Source organism: Bombina bombina, chromosome 5 (assembly GCF_027579735.1).
Source record: "Bombina bombina isolate aBomBom1 chromosome 5, aBomBom1.pri, whole genome shotgun sequence".
Lineage (NCBI taxonomy): Eukaryota > Metazoa > Chordata > Amphibia > Anura > Bombinatoridae > Bombina > Bombina bombina.
This window is the reverse complement of record NC_069503.1, coordinates 55,297,280-55,318,917: the sequence shown is the minus strand read 5'-3', so window position 1 is coordinate 55,318,917 and position 21,638 is coordinate 55,297,280. Positions and strand designations below refer to the sequence as shown.

The 21,638-nt window shown below is 40.9% G+C and overlaps 1 protein-coding gene across 1 annotated transcript in view; it reads left to right on the top strand.

Annotated features, from left to right (window-relative positions):
* The window catches only part of LOC128661303 (zinc finger protein 27-like), a 108,031-nt gene that overhangs the window by 61,715 nt on the left and 24,678 nt on the right, over positions 1-21,638 (top strand). Inside the window, exon 3 of the mRNA XM_053715574.1 lies at positions 11,555-12,277. Within this exon, the coding sequence (XP_053571549.1) occupies positions 11,555-12,277 (723 nt within the window). The remainder of the gene's footprint in view (positions 1-11,554; positions 12,278-21,638) is intronic.

Below are 21,638 nucleotides of genomic sequence, written 5' to 3'. Positions count from 1 at the left end.
CGGACAATGTCACAACCGTGGCATATGTCAATCATCAAGGAGGGACTCACAGTCCTCTGGCTATGAAAGAAGTATCTTGAATACTGGTATGGGCGGAATCCAGCTCCTGTCTAATTTCTGCGGTTCATATCCCAGGTATAGACAATTGGGAAGCGGATTATCTCAGTCGCCAAACGTTACATCCGGGCGAATGGTCTCTTCACCCAGAGGTATTTCTTCAGATTGTTCAAATGTGGGGACTTCCAGAAATAGATCTGATGGCTTCTCATCTAAACAAGAAGCTTCCCAGGTATCTGTCCAGATCCAGGGATCCTCAAGCGGAGGCAGTGGATGCATTGTCACTTCCTTGGAAGTATCATCCTGCCTATATCTTTCCGCCTCTAGTTCTTCTTCCAAGAGTGATTTCCAAGATTCTAAAGGAGTGCTCGTTTGTTCTGCTGGTGGCTCCAGCATGGCCTCACAGGTTTTGGTATGCGGATCTTGTCCGGATGGCCACTTGCCAACCGTGGACTCTTCCGTTAAGACCAGACCTTCTATTGCAAGGTCCTTTTTTCCATCAGGATCTCAAATCCTTAAATTTGAAGGTATGGAGATTGAACGCTTGATTCTCAGTCATAGAGGTTTCTCTGACTCTGTGATTAATACTATGTTACAGGCTCGTAAATCTGTATCTAGGAAGATATATTATCGAGTCTGGAAGATTTACATTTCTTGGTGTTTTTCTCATCATTTTTCTTGGCATTCTTTTAGAATTCCTAGAATTTTACAGTTTCTTCAGGATGGTTTGGATAAAGGTTTGTCTGCAAGTTCCTTGAAAGGACAAATCTCTGCTCTTTCTGTTCTTTTTCACAGAAAGATTGCTAGTCTTCCTGATATTCATTGTTTTGTACAAGCTTTGGTTCGTATAAAACCTGTTATTAAGTCAATTTCTCCTCCTTGGAGTTTGAATTTGGTTCTGGGGGCTCTTCAAGCTCCTCCGTTTAAACCTATGCATTCGCTGGACATTAAATTACTTTCTTGGAAAGTTTTGTTTCTTTTGGCCATCTCTTCTGCTAGAAGAGTTTCTGAATTATCTGCTCTTTCTTGTGAGTCTCCTTTTCTGATTTTTCATCAGGATAAGGCGGTGTTGCGAACTTCTTTTAAATTTTTACCTAAGGTTGTGAATTCTAACAACATTAGTAGAGAAATTGTGGTTCCTTCATTGTGTCCTAATCCTAAGAATTCTAAGGAAAAGTCGTTGCATTCTTTGGATGTAGTTAGAGCTTTGAAATATTATGTTGAAGCTACTAAGGATTTCCGAAAGACTTCTAGTCTATTTGTTATCTTTTCCGGTTCTAGGAAAGGTCAGAAGGCTTCTGCCATTTCTTTGGCATCTTGGTTAAAATCTTTGATTCCTCATGCTTATGTCGAGTCGGGTAAAACTCCGCCTCAAAGGATTACAGCTCATTCTACTAGGTCAGTTTCTACTTCCTGGGCGTTTAGGAATGAAGCTTCGGTTGATCAGATTTGCAAAGCAGCCACTTGGTCTTCTTTGCATACTTTTACTAAATTCTACCATTTTGATGTGTTTTCTTCTTCTGAAGCAGTTTTTGGTAGAAAAGTACTTCAGGCAGCTGTTTCAGTTTGATTCTTCTGCTTATAATTTTAGTTTTTTTCATTATAAGATTTAAACTTTGTTTGTGGTGTGGATTTTTTTCAGCGGAATTGGCTGTCTTTATTTTATCCCTCCCTCTCTAGTGACTCTTGCGTGGAAGATCCACATCTTGGGTAGTCATTATCCCATACGTCACTAGCTCATGGACTCTTGCTAATTACATGAAAGAAAACATAATTTATGTAAGAACTTACCTGATAAATTCATTTCTTTCATATTAGCAAGAGTCCATGAGGCCCACCCTTTTTTTGTGGTGGTTATGATTTTTTTGTATAAAGCACAATTATTCCAATTCCTTATCTTTTATGCTTTCGCACTTTTTTCTTATCACCCCACTTCTTGGCTATACGTTAAACTGATTTGTGGGTGTGGTGAGGGGTGTATTTATAGGCATTTTGAGGTTTGGGAAACTTTGCCCCTCCTGGTAGGAATGTATATCCCATACGTCACTAGCTCATGGACTCTTGCTAATATGAAAGAAATGAATTTATCAGGTAAGTTCTTACATAAATTATGTTTTTCAATTTTCTTACCCTTAATGACAATGGCTATTCTTACATTTCTGCAGTGTTTGTGTTTAGCTGTAATTTTCCTCTTACTCATTTACTGTACCCACACATATTATATACAGTTTTTCTCGCCATTAAATGGACTTTCTAAAGATACCATTATTTTCATCATATCTTATAATTTACTATAAAAAAAATATATAAAATATGAGGGAAAAATTGAAAAAAACACACTTTTTCTAACTTTGACCTCAAAAATCTGTTACACATCTATGACCACCAAAAAACACCCTTGCTAAATAGTTTCTAAATTTTGTCCTGAGTTTAGAAATACCCAATGTTTACATGCTCTTTGCTTTTTTTGCAAGTTATAGGGCAATAAATACAAGTAGCACTTTGCTATTTCCAAACAACTTTTTTTCAAAATTAGCGCTAGTTACATTGGAACACTGATATTTGTCAGGAATCCCTGAATATCCCTTGACATGTATATATTTTTTTTTAGAAGACATCCCAAAGTATTGATCTAGGCCCATTTTGGTATATTTCATGCCACCATTTCACTGCCAAATGCGAGCAAATAAAAAAAAATTGTTCACTTTTTCACAAATTTTGTCACAAACTTTAGGTTTCTCACTGAAATTATTTACAAACCGTTTGTGCAATTATGGCACAAATGGTTGTAAATGCTTCTCTGGGATCCTCTTTGTTCAGAAATAGCAGACATATATGGCTTTGGAATTGCTTTTTGGTAATTAGAAGGCCACTAAATGCCGCTATGCACCACACGTGTATTATGCCCAGCAGTGAAGGGGTTAATTAGGGAGCTTGTAGAGACCTTGAAGGGTTAATTTTAGCTTTAGTGTAGTGTAGTAGACAACCCAAAGTATTGATCTAGGCCCATTTTGGTACATTTCATGCCACCATTTCACCGCCAAATGTGAGCAAATAAAAAAAAAAAGTTAAATTTTTCACAATTTTAGGTTTCTCACTGAAATTATTTACAAACAGCTTGTGCAATTATGTCACAAATGGTTGTAAATGCTTCTCTGGGATCTCCTTTGTTCAGAAATAGCAGACATATATGGCTTTGGCATTGCTTTTTGGCAATTAGTAGACCACTAAATGCTGTTGCGCACCACACTTGTATTATGCCCAGCAGTTAAGGGGTTAATTAGGTAGCTTGTAGAGAGCTTGCAGGGTTAATTTTAGCTTTAGTGTAGAGATCAGCCTCTCACCTGACACATCCCACCCCCTGATCCCTCCCAAACAGCTCTCTTCCCTCCCCCACCCCCCAATTGTCCCCGCCATCTTAAGTACTGGCAGAAAGTCTGCCAGTACTAAAAGGTGTTTTTTTATTTATTTTTTTTTTTTTTTTTTTTAATTATTCATCTGTGATGGACCCCTGCCTTAGCCCCCAACCTCCCTGACCCCCCCCCCCCCCCCAAACAGCTCTCTAACCCTCCCAACCTACCTATTTGCCACCATCTTGGGTACTGGCAGCTGTCTGCCAGTACCCAGTTTTCCCCAAAAAATAAAGGGTTTTTTTTTTTTTTTTTTTTTCTTAAAGGGACAGTCAAGTATAAATTAAACTTTCATTATTCAGATAGGACTTTTAATTTTAATTGACTTTGCAATTTACTTTTATCATCAAATTTGCTTTTTTTCTCTTGGTATTCTTAGTTTAAACTAAACATAGGTAGGCTCATATGCTAATTTCTAAGCCTTTGAGGGCTGCCTCTTATCACATTCTTTTTAAATCTCTTTTCAACACAAAGAGACAGAAAGTACACGTGGGCTATATAGATACACTGTGTTCAGGCACAGAAAGTTATTTAAGATCTAGCACAACACAATGCTAAATTTAAGACATTAGATAATAAACAGTCACAGTCATGTGATCAGGGGGCTGGAAGAAGGTTCCTAGATACAAGGTAATCACAAAGGTAAAAAGTACATTAATATAACTGTGTTGGTTATGCAAAACTGGGTAATGGGTAATAAAGGGATTATCTATCTTTTAAAACAATAACAATTCTATGGTTGTCTGTCCCTTTAAATACAGCGTTCTCTGTAGTGTAGCTGCCCCCCAATAACCCCATCCCCCTACCCTAGCAGATCCTATTAATTTTTTAAAAAAAAACATGTTTTCTGCCCCCCTCTCTCTTAACACTAATCATTGGTGGCAGTGGTTGCTGCGCGCGCACACATGCACACGCACGTGCCCCCGCAGGCCCCCCTCCGCACGCTCACCCGCCTCCCTTGTAAGCTCCCACCCACCAACGAACGGCACCATCGCTACCGGTGCAGAGAGGGCCACAGAGTGGCTCTCTCTGCATTGGATGCTTTATAAAGGGTATTGCAGGATGCCTCAATATCGAGGCATCGCAATCGCTTCCAGCACTCTCTTAGACAACTGACGTACCAGGTACGTCCATTGTCACTAACTGTCAGTTTTTGCAGGACGTACCTGGTACGTCAGTTGTCATTAAGGGGTTAAATTACACTATAAAGCCTTGGTACATTTACACACAGATGTACTTATTAAATCACACTATAAAGCCTGGGTACATTTACACACAGATGTACTTAATAAAGCACACTATAAAGCCTGGGTATATTTACACACAGATGTACTTATTAAATCACACTATAAAGCCTGGGTACATTTACACACAGATGTACTTATTAAATAACACTATAAAGCCTGGGTACATTTACACACAGATGTACTTATTAAATCACACTATAAAGCCTGGGTACATTTACACACAGATGTACTTATTAAATCACACTATAAAGCCTGGGTACATTTACACACAGATGTGTACTTATTAAATCACACTATAAAGCCTGGATACATTTACACACAGCTGTACTTATTAAATTACACTATAAAGCCTGGGTACATTTACACACAGCTGTACTTATTAAATTACAATATAAAGCCTGGGTACATTTACACACAGCTGTACTTATTAAATTACACTATAAAGCCTGGGTACATTTACACACAGATGTACTTATTAAATCACACTATAATGCCTGGGTACATTTACACACAGATGTGCACTTATTAAATCGCACTATAAATCCTTGATACATTTTGCTGTTAGTTTAATATGAACCAATATTTTACTTACAAAAGATTCCTGCTTTAATAGAATGTATTAGGGACAAACTGTTGAAATTCCTTAGTTTATTTTCTCAGCTTATTTTTCTTAAAGGGACATGAAACACATGTTTTTCCTTTGGCTGTTTAAATTAATCAAACAGCTGCAACCACAATCTTAAATTATCATAAGATCACTCATTCTTACCCTCTCAAACCATCTCAAACATTAGATAATGCAGTTAGTAAACAAATAATAAAAGTATCAAATTATTAGTATTGAAATATTCATTATTATATCTCATGTATTTAATAACATGTTAATATTGTACATCTGTTTACAACGAAATTCTATTATATTAACAATTTCCATCAATAAAAACATAATATAATGCTGTATCCTGAGATATTTTAGGACACAACAGAAAAATCTTTCACCTTTAAATAAACTGTTTGTTTCCTCCTTACTTATCCATATGATAATCACACCCTGAGGGGGAGGCAGGGATTCTGTATTCATGTGACACCAGAGGGGACAATAGACATCTATATGAGAACAAAAGGCCAGGTGTGACCCTCTCATTGTCTCCCAACTGACAAGTTGTACTCATGTGAGTCACACAGAGAAAGGTGACACTCCCACATTAGTATAAATATCTGTGTAACACTCCGTGATATCAGAGGAGGAACCAGAGAGACTTCATACTTACAGAGCTTCTGCTAAACGGTAATGTGCAAACCCTGACATAAATCTTTATTAACAGTAATATTTATTTGCTCCAGTAATAAATATCACTCAGCTTATGGCCCTGTTGTATCAGTCACATCACACTTACTGATCTAATGATAAATATCTTGTGATCTGCATATTATTTTATTTCTAATGAGGTTATTTTATAATACATTTCTTATTTCTATTAGCTGCACCTGTTTATCATCAGAACGTTTATCCCACTGATCTGTGACTGATTCTTTTTGTTAGTAAAGACCTACTGTCACATGATCACAGACTTAAAGGGACAGTGTCCTGTAAATTTGGTTTTCCCTTAAAATAACAAGAAACCCCAAATATTTTTTTTTTTTTTTTATTTATATAATTTTTATTGAGGTTGTGCGAAAACAATACAACTTATAATAAACGACATATCATGAAAGCAAACATACATATTACATTTCAAAAATGCCGACTTCCATATAGACAGAAGGATAAAATTCCCAACAAAAATAAATCTAATGGAAAAAAAATGGAACCTCTTTTTCTCTATTTTACATAGATTAGAACTAGCAGTTTGAATGGTCACATTTGGGTTTATAAGCTTATGTAAATAGTATGATAAAATATATAAGTAGAATTATACTAGTAACTCGAGCAATCCTGCGGCATTAAATATGATAACCAAGGTCAGCATCATACAGAACCACAGGGATTATTAATAGAAAACAGTAATTAGGTTGCGGCATAGGTTAGATGAGCCGCGTAGTTAGACCTCCCAAATTAGGAGGTATATTGTTATGGGGGGGGGGGGGGAGGTGGTAAGTTGAATTTTTAAATATTAGGTACCGGCTATAGACAGGTATGGTGAACCTGCACAATATAAATATATTAGATTAGGTAAATAACTGTTTGTGCAGAGCTGAAATATGTGAAGTAAGGGATATCAAGCATAATCTTAAGGCTTGGGGGTCTGTGTTAACTAAAAAAAAACATTACTATGTAGGCTTAAAACATATGGAAACGCAAAAATGTACATAATCTTCATAACAACACAGTCACAGCAGGGCAAGAATGACTATAGGGAGCAGTCATGGCACCTTCATAGCTCTGATTTATGTGTGGGCTTCACAGAGAGTTTACACGTTAGCTGGGGCTTTGTAAGGGACGACATACAGCTATTGGGCTAGAGGTAGGTAGCTCTTAAACTATAAACAAATTGCTATGGGGGGCAATAAGCTGCTAAATATAAGATACTGGAGATCTGGAAACATAGTATATGCAAGACAATGCAAATAGGGCAGGATAAAACAATAAAGACACCTTAAATTCGCTGTTTGTAGAGTCATGATGTAGATTCTGCTATTAGCTTAGTTAGTCTACTGCCTAAGAAGGCTAGCTCTATAGATAGAGATAAGGTCTCCACAAATGCAAAGGGCATATTGACTCTGCAATGTAAGCGATAGTATCTGCTGGGTCTAACACAGCTAAGTTTTAACTATATACAGTTTGTTATAAGAGGTGGTAAGTTGTAAAACAACAAATACTGGAGGTATTATATTGTAGCGTCATATGGTCTGTTAGCAACATAAATGTTGCCCGTCAAGCCTAGAGACCAGGGGACTAAGAAGCTCAGGTATCCCGGCCGCAGACACCAGAGCTCCCCAGGATATTAACAGACAACCTAGACGGGCATATATACATATCTAATAGATGAATACTTATGTAAGCTGCCAATTTTAAGCTAGAGATAAATATACAGTAACCATACTGAGGGTTTGTAGGTAGCATAAAACATAAACTTAGTGCTGACTTTAGCCAAACAATATGGAATAGTACATTAATAACAAGTTGTTTTAGCATATTCATTATTGACAACTAAACAGATGCAGCAAAGACTGTTGGTGACCTACTACAATGTTCATATCTCTGCTAACTCAGCAATTAGATGAGCGTGGTAAGTAGCAACGTGCAGGATACCAATGCAAAAATATTACCCCAATCAGGGTTAAATAATCAAAATAGCAGAACAGCTGTAATGTATTAGTGTATCTACCATAACACTGTAAAGAGTTCATAGTCCCAGCAAAACATGCATATCCCCAATATTCAGTTCTTTACAGGGAGGTAGTGCTTCTAAGACAGTTTACCCAATTCCATGTTTTTGAAACAAATTGGGAGCTGTATGTCCGGGTTTCATTGCTCCATGACAGATAAAGTTTACTTTACCATGTGAAAGTAGTGAGCCGATTTGCGATGGAAACAGAAGTTGTTGTTCTGGGGCGTGGAGGGAAGTATACAGAGTTACCCGGACTGTAGCTGGAGTAGCGCCGCGTAGTTTCAGGGATCTGCTGTTATGGCTGTGTGCCAAGCCTAAAGTAGGAGCTGCAGGAGGAATTGTACTGGTGTGAGGGAGGACGTCCGCAGCAGCGGAAGTGCTTACTGCCCCATTGACCGCCGGAAAAACAGGGTGACCTGGCTCTTTTGGTGTGTCGCCTGTCCTGTCCACCATTGCCACGTTGCAGTTAGGGAGAAAGCGCCGGGACCCCGCAGCGCCACTCCCATCTCGTTCACTGAAGATGGGCACAGCAAGGTCGGGCTGCCGAGACCGACAGCCGCCATTTTTTTGAGGAGCAGCGTACAGTTTGGCGGCTAGACTAGCGTGGTGGTTTTCAAGTAGGAGCCTAATTTCCTCTAGCAAATCAGACGAGGTCTTCATAGTGCAGGCTAGGTCAGAACCCTTGAAGGATATGGGGTGTACAGCTGCCTGTGAGTGGAGCAGATGGCTAGAGGCGCGCAAGATGGCGGCTCCCCTTCCCCGCTCTGTAGTGAATAGCAGTGATGGAAGGCTGGTGCAGTCTCCTAGGACCCCTAAAAGTTCACAGAAATGCGCTATCAGTTCTTAGATCTATCCACATGGGTTTAGAATTGAAGAAGATCACGATAAAGTGTGGAAGGACCTCTAAGTTAGGATCTTGGGCCCGGGAGCTGCACCAGAGCATGTCCTATCAGCTCTGCAGTTGGCTCCGCCTCAAACCCCAAATATTTTTATCATTTAAATAGAACATATCATTTTCAACAACTTTCCAACTGACTTTTATTATGATATTTGCGTCATTCTCTAGATATCCTTTATTGAAGCAATGCACTACTGGGAGCTAGCTGAGCACATAAGGTGAGCCAATGACAAGAGGCTTGTATGTGCCACTAATCAGCAGGTAGCACACCATAGTGCATTAGATGCTTTGTCACAAAGTTCCCCAAGGGAATAAAGCAGATTTGATAATAGAAGACCATTGGAAAGTTGTTTAAAATCTAATCATAAAAGTTACATTTTGACTTTGCTGTCCCTTTAATTGTGTTTCTAATGAGTTGTTTTACCAGTGTATAAAACAGTTTGCTGGGGGGCAGAGCATGCAAGCATACGTGATGGCTGCACCTTTCTGAAGCTCCGAGTGCTGTCCGCTTGAAACCCGCCACTGGCCAGCATCACATCCCCAAAAATTGCACCAGTTACTAGGGAAATTACAGGGATAGCTCAGCCGTAATCCTACCGGCCCTCCAAGACCTACCCGATCGCCGCGGTGGTCTACTTCGATGTTGGCTTCAATACTAGGCGGCATCCAAACTGCAACAATCTGGCCGAATACCACCAAATGCCCTGAGACCATGGCAGAGCCCTCTCCGGCTCCTACAACCTCCTGTTCTTATGAACTCTACCTAAGGAGAGTTAAGGGTAACACTAGATGTGATCCTCAAGATTTACCGCTTTATCGCAGAAATCATCTCCATGAGACTCCGCACACATGGCCTGAGCAGGGATAGGCACAGACAAAGGCTGTGGCAGATATTTTCCAAAGTACAGACCTTAGTGAAGGACACCAAGGTGCATTTGAAATTAAAAACATTATTTTATAGTTCTTTGTGCTATTATACTGATGCAGATACAGCTGATCCTATAACCAGCTCTCCTCTGGCTATACATATGAGCCAGTGTCACTATTGTGTCTTTGTATAGTGCTTGGTGTTATTATACTGATGCAGATACCACTGATCCTATAACCAGCCCTCCTCTGGCTATACCCATGCGCCAGTGTCGCTATTGTGTCATTATATAGTGCTGGGTGTTATTATACTGATGCAGATACCACTGATCCTATAACCAGCCCTCCTCTGGCTATACCCATGCGCCAGTGTCACTACTGTGTCATTATATAGTGCTGGGTGTTATTATACTGATGCAGATATCACTGATTCTATAACCAGCCCTCCTCTGGCTATACCCATGTGCCAGTGTCACTACTGTGTCATTATATAGTGCTGGGTGTTATTATACTGATGCAGATATCACTGATTCTATAACCAGCCCTCCTCTGGCTATACCCATGAGCCAGTGTCACTACTGTGTCATTATATAGTGCTGGATGTTATTATACTGATGCAGATACCACTGATCCTATAAGCAGCCCTCCTCTGGCTATACCCCTGTGCCAGTGTTACTACTGTGTCATTATATAGTGCTTGGTGTTATTATACTGATGCAGATATCACTGTTTCTATAACCAGCCCTCCTCATAACCAGCCCTCATCTGGCTATACGCATGTGCCAGTGTCACTACTGTGTCATATAGCGCTGGGTGTTATTCTACTGATGCAGATACAGCTGACCCTATAACCAGCCCTTGTCTGGCTATACGCCTGTGCCAGTGTCACTACTGTCTTTGTATAGAGCTGGGTGTTATTATACAGATGCAGATACACATCCAGTATTTCACTCAGGCTTTATTTATTCCATAACTTATCACCCAATATCGCTAGCAGACTCTTGACAAGCCACCAACTTTATTCACACTACATATTTTTTTTTAATTCCTATTATTTAATCGGAAAGAAATTATATACTAAGGTTGTGGAGGACACTGCAAGGGCTAGTCACAGATACCAGTGTCCGTGTAAGGACACCTTGCCTATCCCTGGGCCTGAGAAGCTTCAAATATCGGCTTCAAACAGTAAGTCCTGCATAATAGTTTTACATCTCAACCGCTAACTATAAAAAGATTGCTGCATGATACCATCCATATCATAGACTTATGCAATTAACAGATACATCTTGTGCAGACTACCTACATATCTCATCCATGTGTACTAGATATCTGAATGTCATGGTGACATGATACGATCAGAACAAACTGAATATGAAAACACATCTGAATAGACAAGTAGGTTTTAATACCCACTCCCAGGGAACAACCCTAACCACATAGGCAACAACCAATTTACCGATAATAATCTGCCTCTACTAAGACTTATCATGGCACATCGCAGAACTTCTAAAGCGGATAAACTAACCAGAGCCACACCCACACACAGGACCCAATCCTGTTGATACATTCTTTAAACAAATGGATAGAAAGAAAATGACAGACTCTCCTTAAACAGACTGTGAAGAAGACATTCTAACAGAGAACACTGATAACACTGTACAAACCAGCCTTCTAGAACCTACACCAGTAAATGCTGATGGCCCTGTTACTCTGAAAGCGATGGAAGCTTGTATTTTTTCACAGGTCAAATCATGCATAAAAGAAGAATGTGCTGACTTAAAGAGAGACATTTATGAGCTTGGATATAGGGTTGAAGCCCTGGAGAATAAACGAGAAGAAATAGCTAAAGACATGACAGATATGTCACAAAAAATACTTCTACAGCAAGAACAGATCACAGATCTAGAACAAAAGTTAGACAACATAAGGAACAGAACTCAAACCAACAACCTTCAAATCAGAGGGATACCTGAGAAGGTGCCAGGTGACGCAATTCATGACTACCTCCAAGACATATTTCAATCCCTGGCAATAGCGAACTCTGTTGTTATTCAAGAAATCCCTCTGGAAAGAGCTCACTGCACACTTCGCCCTAACACTACAGAAAACTATCCTCCAAGAGATACTGTGGTGTGCTTTCAGAGCTTAAGGGATAGAGAAAAGATACTGAACTTTTCTAGACAACGGCACAACTTTACATACTTAAGTGCAAAGATCCAATTCTTCCAATACCTCTCCATCAAAACATTGCAGAGAAGAAGAGACTTTAACATCCTAACTATGCATCTAAGATCCTTGAAGGTTCCCTATAGATGGGGCTTCCCTGTATCCATCCAAACTATCAAAAGTGGAAAATTAATCAAATGTACAGACCCATCCGACACAGCTTCCTTCTGCCCTGCATCTCAAGCTTCGATATCGGTTGTTGCAGTTCGACCCAAACCTCAAAGAAGCACCTGGTCAGAAGTAGCTAGTAAATTCAGCAAGAAGAAACTTACATACGAAACCCACACCGCATCAGATGTTACCTGAAATTCTGCTACTAAACAGAAAGACATTCTAACATTAATCACCATCTATGACTCTAGGAGTTTGCGAGTTCTTTCAATCTTAATGTTTATAACTATTACCTACTATGGTAATGAAGTATGTTTAGTTATTCAGAGTTGCTTAACATTGTTCATGTTGTTATTAATGCTGATTTGACATAGCAATACAGTTTCCAATTGTGCTCTCAGACACGTTTGTAGTCTTTACAATGTTTAAATGACAGGATTTCTGAGGTTTTTGAATTTTATTTATGTTTTGTCTCATGCTGTGACATTCATTCATTAGAGTATAAATACCCTTGTCCCCCTTTTTATAAATTTTTCAATGTACTTGAACCAGGTCACTAAACTTCCTTGATGTACTATAATCTATTTTCTCACCCAACTTTGTTACCATGCAATAATTCATATCCACCGGTGGTGGGTTTCAACATACTGTATCTAGCCCCCTTCTCTACAGTAAAGTTGAGTACTAAACCTAAATCTATTCTTTCTCCTTACCTTCTTTAACTTTATTCTAACACTTCTTCTCCCTCCCTTACCTTTAGCCAACTTCAATCTTTATCTGGTACATACTACACTTCTGCTTTGATAGAACCACACATATTCCGTTTTTGCTCTCCGGTCATATCTGATCCCCATAATTATACCACCCACACGCAAATAAATGAGTAAACACGTAACACTTAAAACGTTTACAATAGCAACACAAAATGTCAATGGGTTCTTATCCCCAGAATAGAGGTCATCTGCCTTCCATGACTTCTATAAAAAGCGAATTGACCTCCTTTTAACCCAAGAAACACACTTTTAAAAAACCAATGAACCCAAACTGTCTACATATTACTATGACCAGCACTTTCTTAGCTCAGGCCCAGATTAAAAAGAATGGTGTGGGTCTCTCCATCAGAAAAGGCACCTCCTTTGAACTACTAAATAAATATTCTGATACGGACGGTAGAGTTCTAATAATCGTGGGCTTACTATATGGTAGACCCCTCACAATAGCTAATATATACGCCCCCAACCGACCCACACCCACCTCTTTTTTCTAATGACACGGTGAGTCCAAGGATCATTCATCTTAATTACTGTTGGGAATATCACTCCTGACCAGCAGGAGGAGGAAAAGAGCACCACAGCAAAAACTGTTAAATATCACTCCCCCTACCCACAATCCCCAGTCATTCTCTTTGCTTGTATAAGTTGCAAGGAGGGGTAAAGTTAGGTGTCTGATTCTTCAATCAAGAGTTTGTTATTTTCTCTTACATTGGTGTATCCGGTCCACGGCTTCATCCTTACTTGTGGGATATTCTCAATCCCTACAGGAAGTGGCAAAGAGAGCACACAGCAGAGCTGTCCATATAGCTCCCCTCAGGCTCCACCCCCCCAGTCATTCTCTTTGCCGCTCTAACAAGTAGCATCTCCACGGGAGGGTAAAGAGTTTGTGGTGTTAGATTTGTAGTTTTTATTTCTTCAATCAAAAGTTTGTTATTTTAAAATAGTGCCGGTTTGTACTATTTACTCTGTGGCAGAAAGTGATGAAGATTTCTGCTGAGAGGAATATGATTTTAGCACCCGTAACTAAAATCCATTGCTGTTCCCACGCAGGACTGTTGAGTACCGGAGAACTTCAGTTGGGGGGAACAGTTTGCAGGCTTAACTGCTTCAGGTATGATCAGTCATTTTTTCTAACAAGACCCAGTAATGCTAGAGGACTGACAGGAATCCCCATGAGGGAAGGTAAACCATTTTCTGAGACTCAGTATAGAAGGATGGCTTAGGTTAAGGGTTTAAATACTGGTTGACACTATTTTGGGCTAAATCGATTGCTTTATTAGCATGATTTCATATTGAATCTAGTGTTTTTAGACTTATAAAACACTTATGGGGTTTTTTATTTCGCCTGGCATTTTATTAGACACCTAATCTATCTCAGAGGCCCCATCACTCCGGAATGAAGAGGGAGGGGGCTTCATTTTCGCGCCTCAGTTGCGCAGTTGTTTTGCTAGACAGTTCATGCAGCTTCACGTGTAGAGTCCAGAGACCTCAGGGAGGACTTCAGAGAGGCTTATTTTCATCTTCAAATAATCCCTAAGGAAGGTAAAAGCCACAGTAGAGGCTGTGGCATCGTGCTGTAGTGTTTACAACTGGTTGACTGCTTCTTTAGCTCCGGTTTGGGCAATAAGGGGTTAATTGATTTGAAAATTTGTGTGCAATCTTTTCAAAGCATTAGGATAATGTGGTGAAAATTTCATTAAGATCGGATGTTTCTTTGATGTTTTGGTAAAAAAGTGTGTGCTTTTTATTATTTAAAGACACAGTAACGTTTTTTCAAAAAGTATTTTTTCTTGCATTGTAGTGCTGTCTAAGTCTGTCAAACATGTCTGAGCCTTCAGATAGCCCTTGTTCTTTGTGTTTAAAAGCCATGGCGGTACTCCCATTGCATTTGTGTTTAAAGTGTGCTATAGCGTCTAAGCAGTTTAAGGACCATGCAGTGACACTTAAAAATGTAGCCCTAGATGATTCTTTAGCAGAAGGTAGTGAGGATAGTACTCTTTCCTCTCCTCCTGTGTCGACACCAGTTATGCCCGCGCAAGCGATGCCCAGTACCTCTAGCGCATCGATCCCTATTACTTTGCAACAGTTAGCAGCAGTAATGGATAATTCTCTTGCATTATTTTTATCCAAACTGCCAGCATTTCCAAGGAAGCGCGATAGCTCAGTTTTAAATACAGAAAATGAGCAATCGGACGCATTGGATAATTTATCTGTAGTGCCCTCACAACAATCTGACTTGGCGGTGAGGGATGGCCTGTCTGAGGGAGACATTTCTGACACAGGAAAAGTTTCTCAGCAGGCAGAGTCAGATACCATAGCATTTAAATTTAAGCTAGAACACCTCCGCGCCCTGCTTAAGGAGGTCTTAGCTACGCTAGATGATTGTGACCCCTTGGTGGTCCCAGAAAAATTGTGTAAAATGGACAAATTCTTAGAGGTCCCGGTACACACTGAGGCATTTCCGATCCCTAAGAGGGTGGCGGATATTGTGACTAGGGAGTGGGAGAGACCAGGTGTTCCCTTCGTTCCCCCTCCTATATTTAAGAAAATGTTCCCCATAGTTGACCCTAGACGGGACGCGTGGCAGACGGTCCCTAAGGTAGAGGGGGCAGTTTCAACACTAGCCAAGCGCACGACTATACCAATAGAAGACAGTTGCGCTTTCAAAGATCCTATGGATAAAAAATTAGAAGGTTTACTTAAGAGAATATTTGTTCAACAAGGTTTCCTTCTTCAACCAATTTCTTGCATTATTCCTGTAACCACTGCAGCGGCTTTTTGGTTTGAGGAACTGGAAAACTCGCTCCAGAAGGAGACTTCTTATGACGAAGTCATGGATAGAATTCACGCCCTGAAGCTGGCTAATTCTTTCATCACAGATGCCGCTTTTCAGTTAGCTAAATTAGCGGCGAAAAATTCTGGTTTTGCCATCTTGGCGCGCAGAGCGCTCTGGCTAAAATCATGGTCGGCGGACGTGTCGTCCAAAACAAAATTGCTTAATATTCCTTTCAAGGGTAAGAGCCTATTCGGGCCAGAGTTGAAAGAGATTATTTCAGATATCACTGGGGGAAAGGGCCATGCCCTTCCACAAGATAGACCCTTCAAAGCTAAAAACAAGGCTAATTTTCGTTCCTTTCGCAATTTCAGGAACGGATCTGCTTCAACCTCTACAGCCACTAAGCAAGAGGGTAACGCTTCCCAGCCCAAACCAACATGGAAACCTTTGCATGGCTGGAACAAGGGTAAACAGGCCAAGAAGCCTGCTGCTGCTACCAAGACAGCATGAAAGGGTAGCCCCCGATCCGGGACCGGATCTAGTAGGGGGCAGACTTTCTCTCTTTGCTCAGGCTTGGGCAAGAGATGTTCCAGATCCCTGGGCATTAGAAATTGTTGCTCAGGGGTACCTTCTAGAATTCAAGGACTCTCCTCCAAGGGGAAGGTTCCACATTTCTCGCTTGTCTTTAGACCAGACAAAGAGACAGGCGTTCTTACGCTGCGTAGAAGACCTTCTAAAGATGGGAGTGATCCACCCAGTTCCAACTGCAGAACAAGGACTGGGTTTTTACTCAAACCTGTTTGTAGTTCCCAAAAAGGAAGGAACTTTCAGGCCAATCCTGGATTTAAAAATCCTAAACAAATTCCTCAGAGTTCCATTATTCAAGATGGAAACCATTCGGACAATCTTACCGATGATCCAGGAAGGTCAATATATGACTACCGTGGATTTAAAGGATGCGTACCTGCATATTCCTATCCACAAAGATCACCATCAGTTCCTAAGGTTCGCCTTTCTGGACAAGCATTACCAGTTTGTGGCTCTTCCCTTCGGATTGGCCACTGCTCCCAGAATTTTCACAAAGGTGCTAGGGTCCCTTCTAGCGGTACTAAGGCCAAGGGGCATTGCAGTAGCACCTTACCTAGACGACATCTTAATACAAGCGTCGTCCTTTCACAGAGCAAAGGCTCATACGGACATTGTTCTGGCCTTTCTAAGGTCTCACGGCTGGAAGGTGAACATAGAAAAAAGTTCTCTGTCCCCATTCACAAGGGTTCCCTTCCTGGGAACAATAATAGACTCGGTAGAAATGAAAATCTTTCTGACGGAGGTCAGGAAGTCAAAACTTTCGAATACTTGTTGAGTTCTTCATGCCATTCCTCAGCCTTCTGTGGCTCAGTGCATGGAGGTAATAGGGCTAATGGTTGCGGCAATGGACTTAGTCCCTTTTGCCCAAATTCATTTAAGACCACTGCAAATGTGCATGCTCAAACAGTGGAATGGGGATTATGCAGATTTGTCCCCCCAGATACAAATGGACCAGAAAACTAGAGACTCACTCCTCTGGTGGTTGTCTCAGGATCACCTGTCTCAGGGAATGAGTTTCCGCAGACCGGAGTGGATCATTGTCACGACCGACGCCAGTCTCTTAGGCTGGGGTGCGGTCTGGGACTCCCTGAAAGCTCAGGGTCTATGGTCTCGGGAAGAATCTCTTCTCCCGATAAACATTTTGGAATTGAGAGCGATATTCAATGCGCTCCAGGCCTTCATCAGATTTCAGTCGGACAACATCACGACTGTAGCGTACATCAATCATCAGGGAGGAACAAAGAGTTCCCTGGCGATGAGGGAGGTATCCAAGATCATCAAATGGGCAGAGGATCACTCCTGCCATCTATCCACAATTCACATCCCAGGAGTGGACAACTGGGAGGCTGATTATCTGAGTCGTCAGACTTTCCATCCGGGGGAGTGGGAACTCCACCCAGAGGTTTTTGCCCAGCTAACCCAACTATGGGGCATTCCAGAACTGGATCTGATGGTGTCACGCCAGAACTCCAAAGTTCCACGTTACGGGTCCAGGTCCAGGGATCCCAAGGCGACATTGATAGATGCCTTAGTGGCGCCTTGGTCGTTCAATCTAGCTTATGTCTTTCCACCGTTTCCTCTTCTCCCTCGGCTAGTAGCCAGAATCAAGCAGGAGAAGGCTTCGGTAATTCTGATAGCTCCTGCGTGGCCACGCAGGACTTGGTATGCAGACCTGGTGGATATGTCATCGGCTCCACCATGGAAGCTACCTTTGAGGCAGGACCTTCTAATCCAAGGTCCATTCAAGCATCCAAACCTAGTTTCTCTGCAACTGACTGCTTGGAGATTGAACGCTTAATTCTAGCTAAGCGTGGGTTCTCTGAATCAGTTATAGATACTCTGATCCAGGCTAAAAAGCCTGTTACCAGTAAAATTTACCATAAGATATGGCGGAAATATCTTTGTTGGTGCGAATCCAAGGGTTACTCGTGGAGTAAGATTAGGATTCCAAGGTTACTATCTTTTCTCCAAGAAGGATTGGAGAAAGGGTTGGCAGCTAGTTCCTTAAAGGGACAGATATCTGCTCTGTCTATTCTGTTGCACAAGCGTCTGGCAGCCGTGCCAGATGTTCAGGCGTTTGTACAGGCCTTAGTTAGGATCAAGCCTGTCTACAGACCTGTGGCTCCTCCATGGAGTCTAAATTTAGTTCTTTCAGTTCTTCAAGGGGTTCCGTTTGAACCTCTACATTCCATAGATATTAAGTTACTATCTTGGAAAGTTTTGTTTTTGGTAGCTATTTCTTCTGCTCGAAGAGTTTCTGAATTGTCTGCTTTGCAGTGTAACTCACCCTATCTGGTGTTCCATACAGATAAGGTCGTTTTGCGTACCAAGCCTGGTTTTCTTCCAAAAGTGGTTTCCAATAAGAATATTAACCAGGAAATAGTTGTTCCTTCTCTGTGTCCTAATCCAGTTTCTAAAAAGGAACGTCTGTTACACAATCTTGATGTGGTTCGTGCTTTAAAGTTCTATCTGAAAGCAACTAAAGATTTCAGACAAACATCATCCTTGTTTGTCGTCTATTCTGGCAAGAGGAGAGGTCAAAAAGCGACTGCTACCTCTCTGTTTTTCTGGCTGAAAAGCATCATCCGGTTGGCTTATGAGACTGCTGGAAGGCAGCCTCCTGAACGAATTACAGCTCATTCCACTAGAGCTGTGGCTTCCACATGGGCTTTCAAGAATGAGGCTTCTGTTGAACAGATTTGTAAGGCAGCGACTTGGTCTTCACTGCATACATTTGCCAAATTTTACAAATTCGATACTTTTGCTTCTTCGGGGGCTATTTTTGGGAGAAAGGTTTTGCAAGCAGTGGTGCCTTCCATTTAGGTTACCCGACTTATTCCCTCCCTTCATCCGTGTCCTAAAGCTTTGGTATTGGTTCCCACAAGTAAGGATGAAGCCATGGACCGGATACACCAATGTAAGAGAAAACAGAATTTATGCTTACCTGATAAATTTCTTTCTCTTACGGTGTATCCGGTCCACGGCCCGCCCTGGCAATTAAGTCAGGTTTAAATTTATTTTTGTAAACTACAGTCACCACTGCACCCTATGGTTCTCCTTTTTCTCCTAACCGTCAGTCGAATGACTGGGGGGGTGGAGCCTGAGGGGAGCTATATGGACAGCTCTGCTGTGTGCTCTCTTTGCCACTTCCTGTAGGGATTGAGAATATCCCACAAGTAAGGATGAAGCCGTGGACCGGATACACCGTAAGAGAAAGAAATTTATCAGGTAAGCATAAATTCTGTTTTTTGAGCAGATCAAGTTTGCTTTGGTTTTTTTTTGGGTGTAGCCGTAGTCCATGTCAGTCTCTTCAGTAGAGCAATGATGGCTTTTAAGCATTTGGGAACTTGGGGGATATAATCCCCTCTGCACCTCCCATGTAGTTTGTGCTGCCCTTCTTTTGAAAATCTGAGAAGGTTTACTCAGTATTTTTTGTTTCCCACAGGTCCATGTAAAGAGTGATGCCTTTCAAACTTTGTGAGCTTTCCTGCTGCCGGGCAGATTGATCTTCAGGTAAGTGCCTAGTTTTTATTTTCTTATGGAGAATATGGCACTTTAGCAGTTAAGTCTGTTTTTGGGACGTTAAGCACTAATAATCCTATGTGGGGTTAATAGGATTTTAGTAGGCAGTGTGTGCAGGCACTCAGAAGTTATTTTGTTTGGAGAGACTTTAAATGTTCCTGTTTATTCCGGACTTTGTGGGTCAGAGACAGTCATACTGTGTGCAACGGCTCTGGAGGCTCAGATTTAGTTTATTTTTCCGGTTTGTTTCCGGACTTATTCCTTTTGTCACCCAGCTCCTAGCTTAAGCATCTGTTTTATGTAAGGGTGGAGAGTCTCTGTTTTATCTCCTTTATTATGTGTTACAGCATTTTCTGGTTTGTTGTCCTAGAGGTTGAAACGCTTAGGTTTCTTATGGGAGCGGGTGATGCAAAAATAAAAATAATTTATTTTTATTTCATTTCAGACACACAGCTGAGTTGATTGCACGCGCTTTTTTTTTTGTGGAGTACATTTGTTCCTGCCCTCATCTTCTTCTGATTGCATGGCGGATAAGCGCCATCTTTATTTTAGAATGGAACAATGTGTCCGATCAGGGACACGCCTTCCTCTTGGTACTCCATCAGAACAGAGTTTTTTTGCTGAACGTACAATGTTTGTTTTGACTAGGAGCTGTTTTTTTTTTATTATGCTAAAGCTAATTTACTGTAGACGCCTCTAGGGGAATTTTGAAAGAATTTTTTTTGCAGGTTAACGATGTTTATCAGTTTATTTTGAAATATTTTTATTTAGGTTTTTGTACATACATACATAAAACAAAACAAATAATAGTCTAATAAATCCAACATTACTTATGCTCAACTCTTACTTGTAAAGTAGTTAAATATAAAAATAAAAATAAAAGAAAAATAAAGAGAAAAACATTTTTATGTCTTTTATTGCTCTCTATTTATGGCATGATCTGCCTTTCCGCATGTCCTGCTCTCCCCCCCCCTTCTAGAGGCCTCATGGTAGTGAATGTAAGGTTCCCATTGCAACAAGTATGCGTCCCTATTATTTAGGGTTTCAGCTACTGCAGTTGCTTTCTCGAAGTGGTAAGATATTTTTTGCTTTACCCTATCAAAACTGGGTGGGGTACTTTTCCAAAATTGGGCTACACTCAGCCTAACTATAGTGCAAATCCACATAATTAGTCTGTTGTTATGTTTGGTGAATTCCCCAATCGGGAAGTGGAGTAAGGCCTGTTCCATAGTTAAAGTAACCCTCTTCTGGAAGATCTCGCTAATGAGGTTAGAGGTATGATCCCAGATTTCTTTTGCGTATCTACAACTCCACCACATGTGGGAGTAGGTCCCTGATTCTCCACACCCTCTGTAACACAGTTTAGTTAGTGGGTCAGTCCCCCCTCCCGATCTAGCCGGATAAAGGTACCACCTAAAGGCCACTTTGATAAAATTTTCCTTGAGTGTTGCGTTTTGTGAGAATGATAACCCACCCCTAAGATTTTCCGTCCACTGTTCGATTGACCACGTTTTCCCCGTGTCCTGTTCCCATTTTAACATGAGGTGAGGTTTGTCAGCTGTCGGTGGCCGGTTGAGGATTTTGTATAGGGTTGAGATGCCTCCCCTTATATGATGGGTCGATAGACCTAATGTTTCAAGTGTAGTGCAGGGTGGGGATTTTTCATTACCCATTATCTGTTGAACCCTAGATTTCAGTTGTAGGTAATGGTACCAAATATGTTTATCCTCAGGGTCAAGGGCTTGGTATTGATCATAGGTCATCAGTGACCCTTCTTTATATGCATCTGCTATCCTATATAACCCCCTGTTGCTCCATTTCTGTTGTGTAG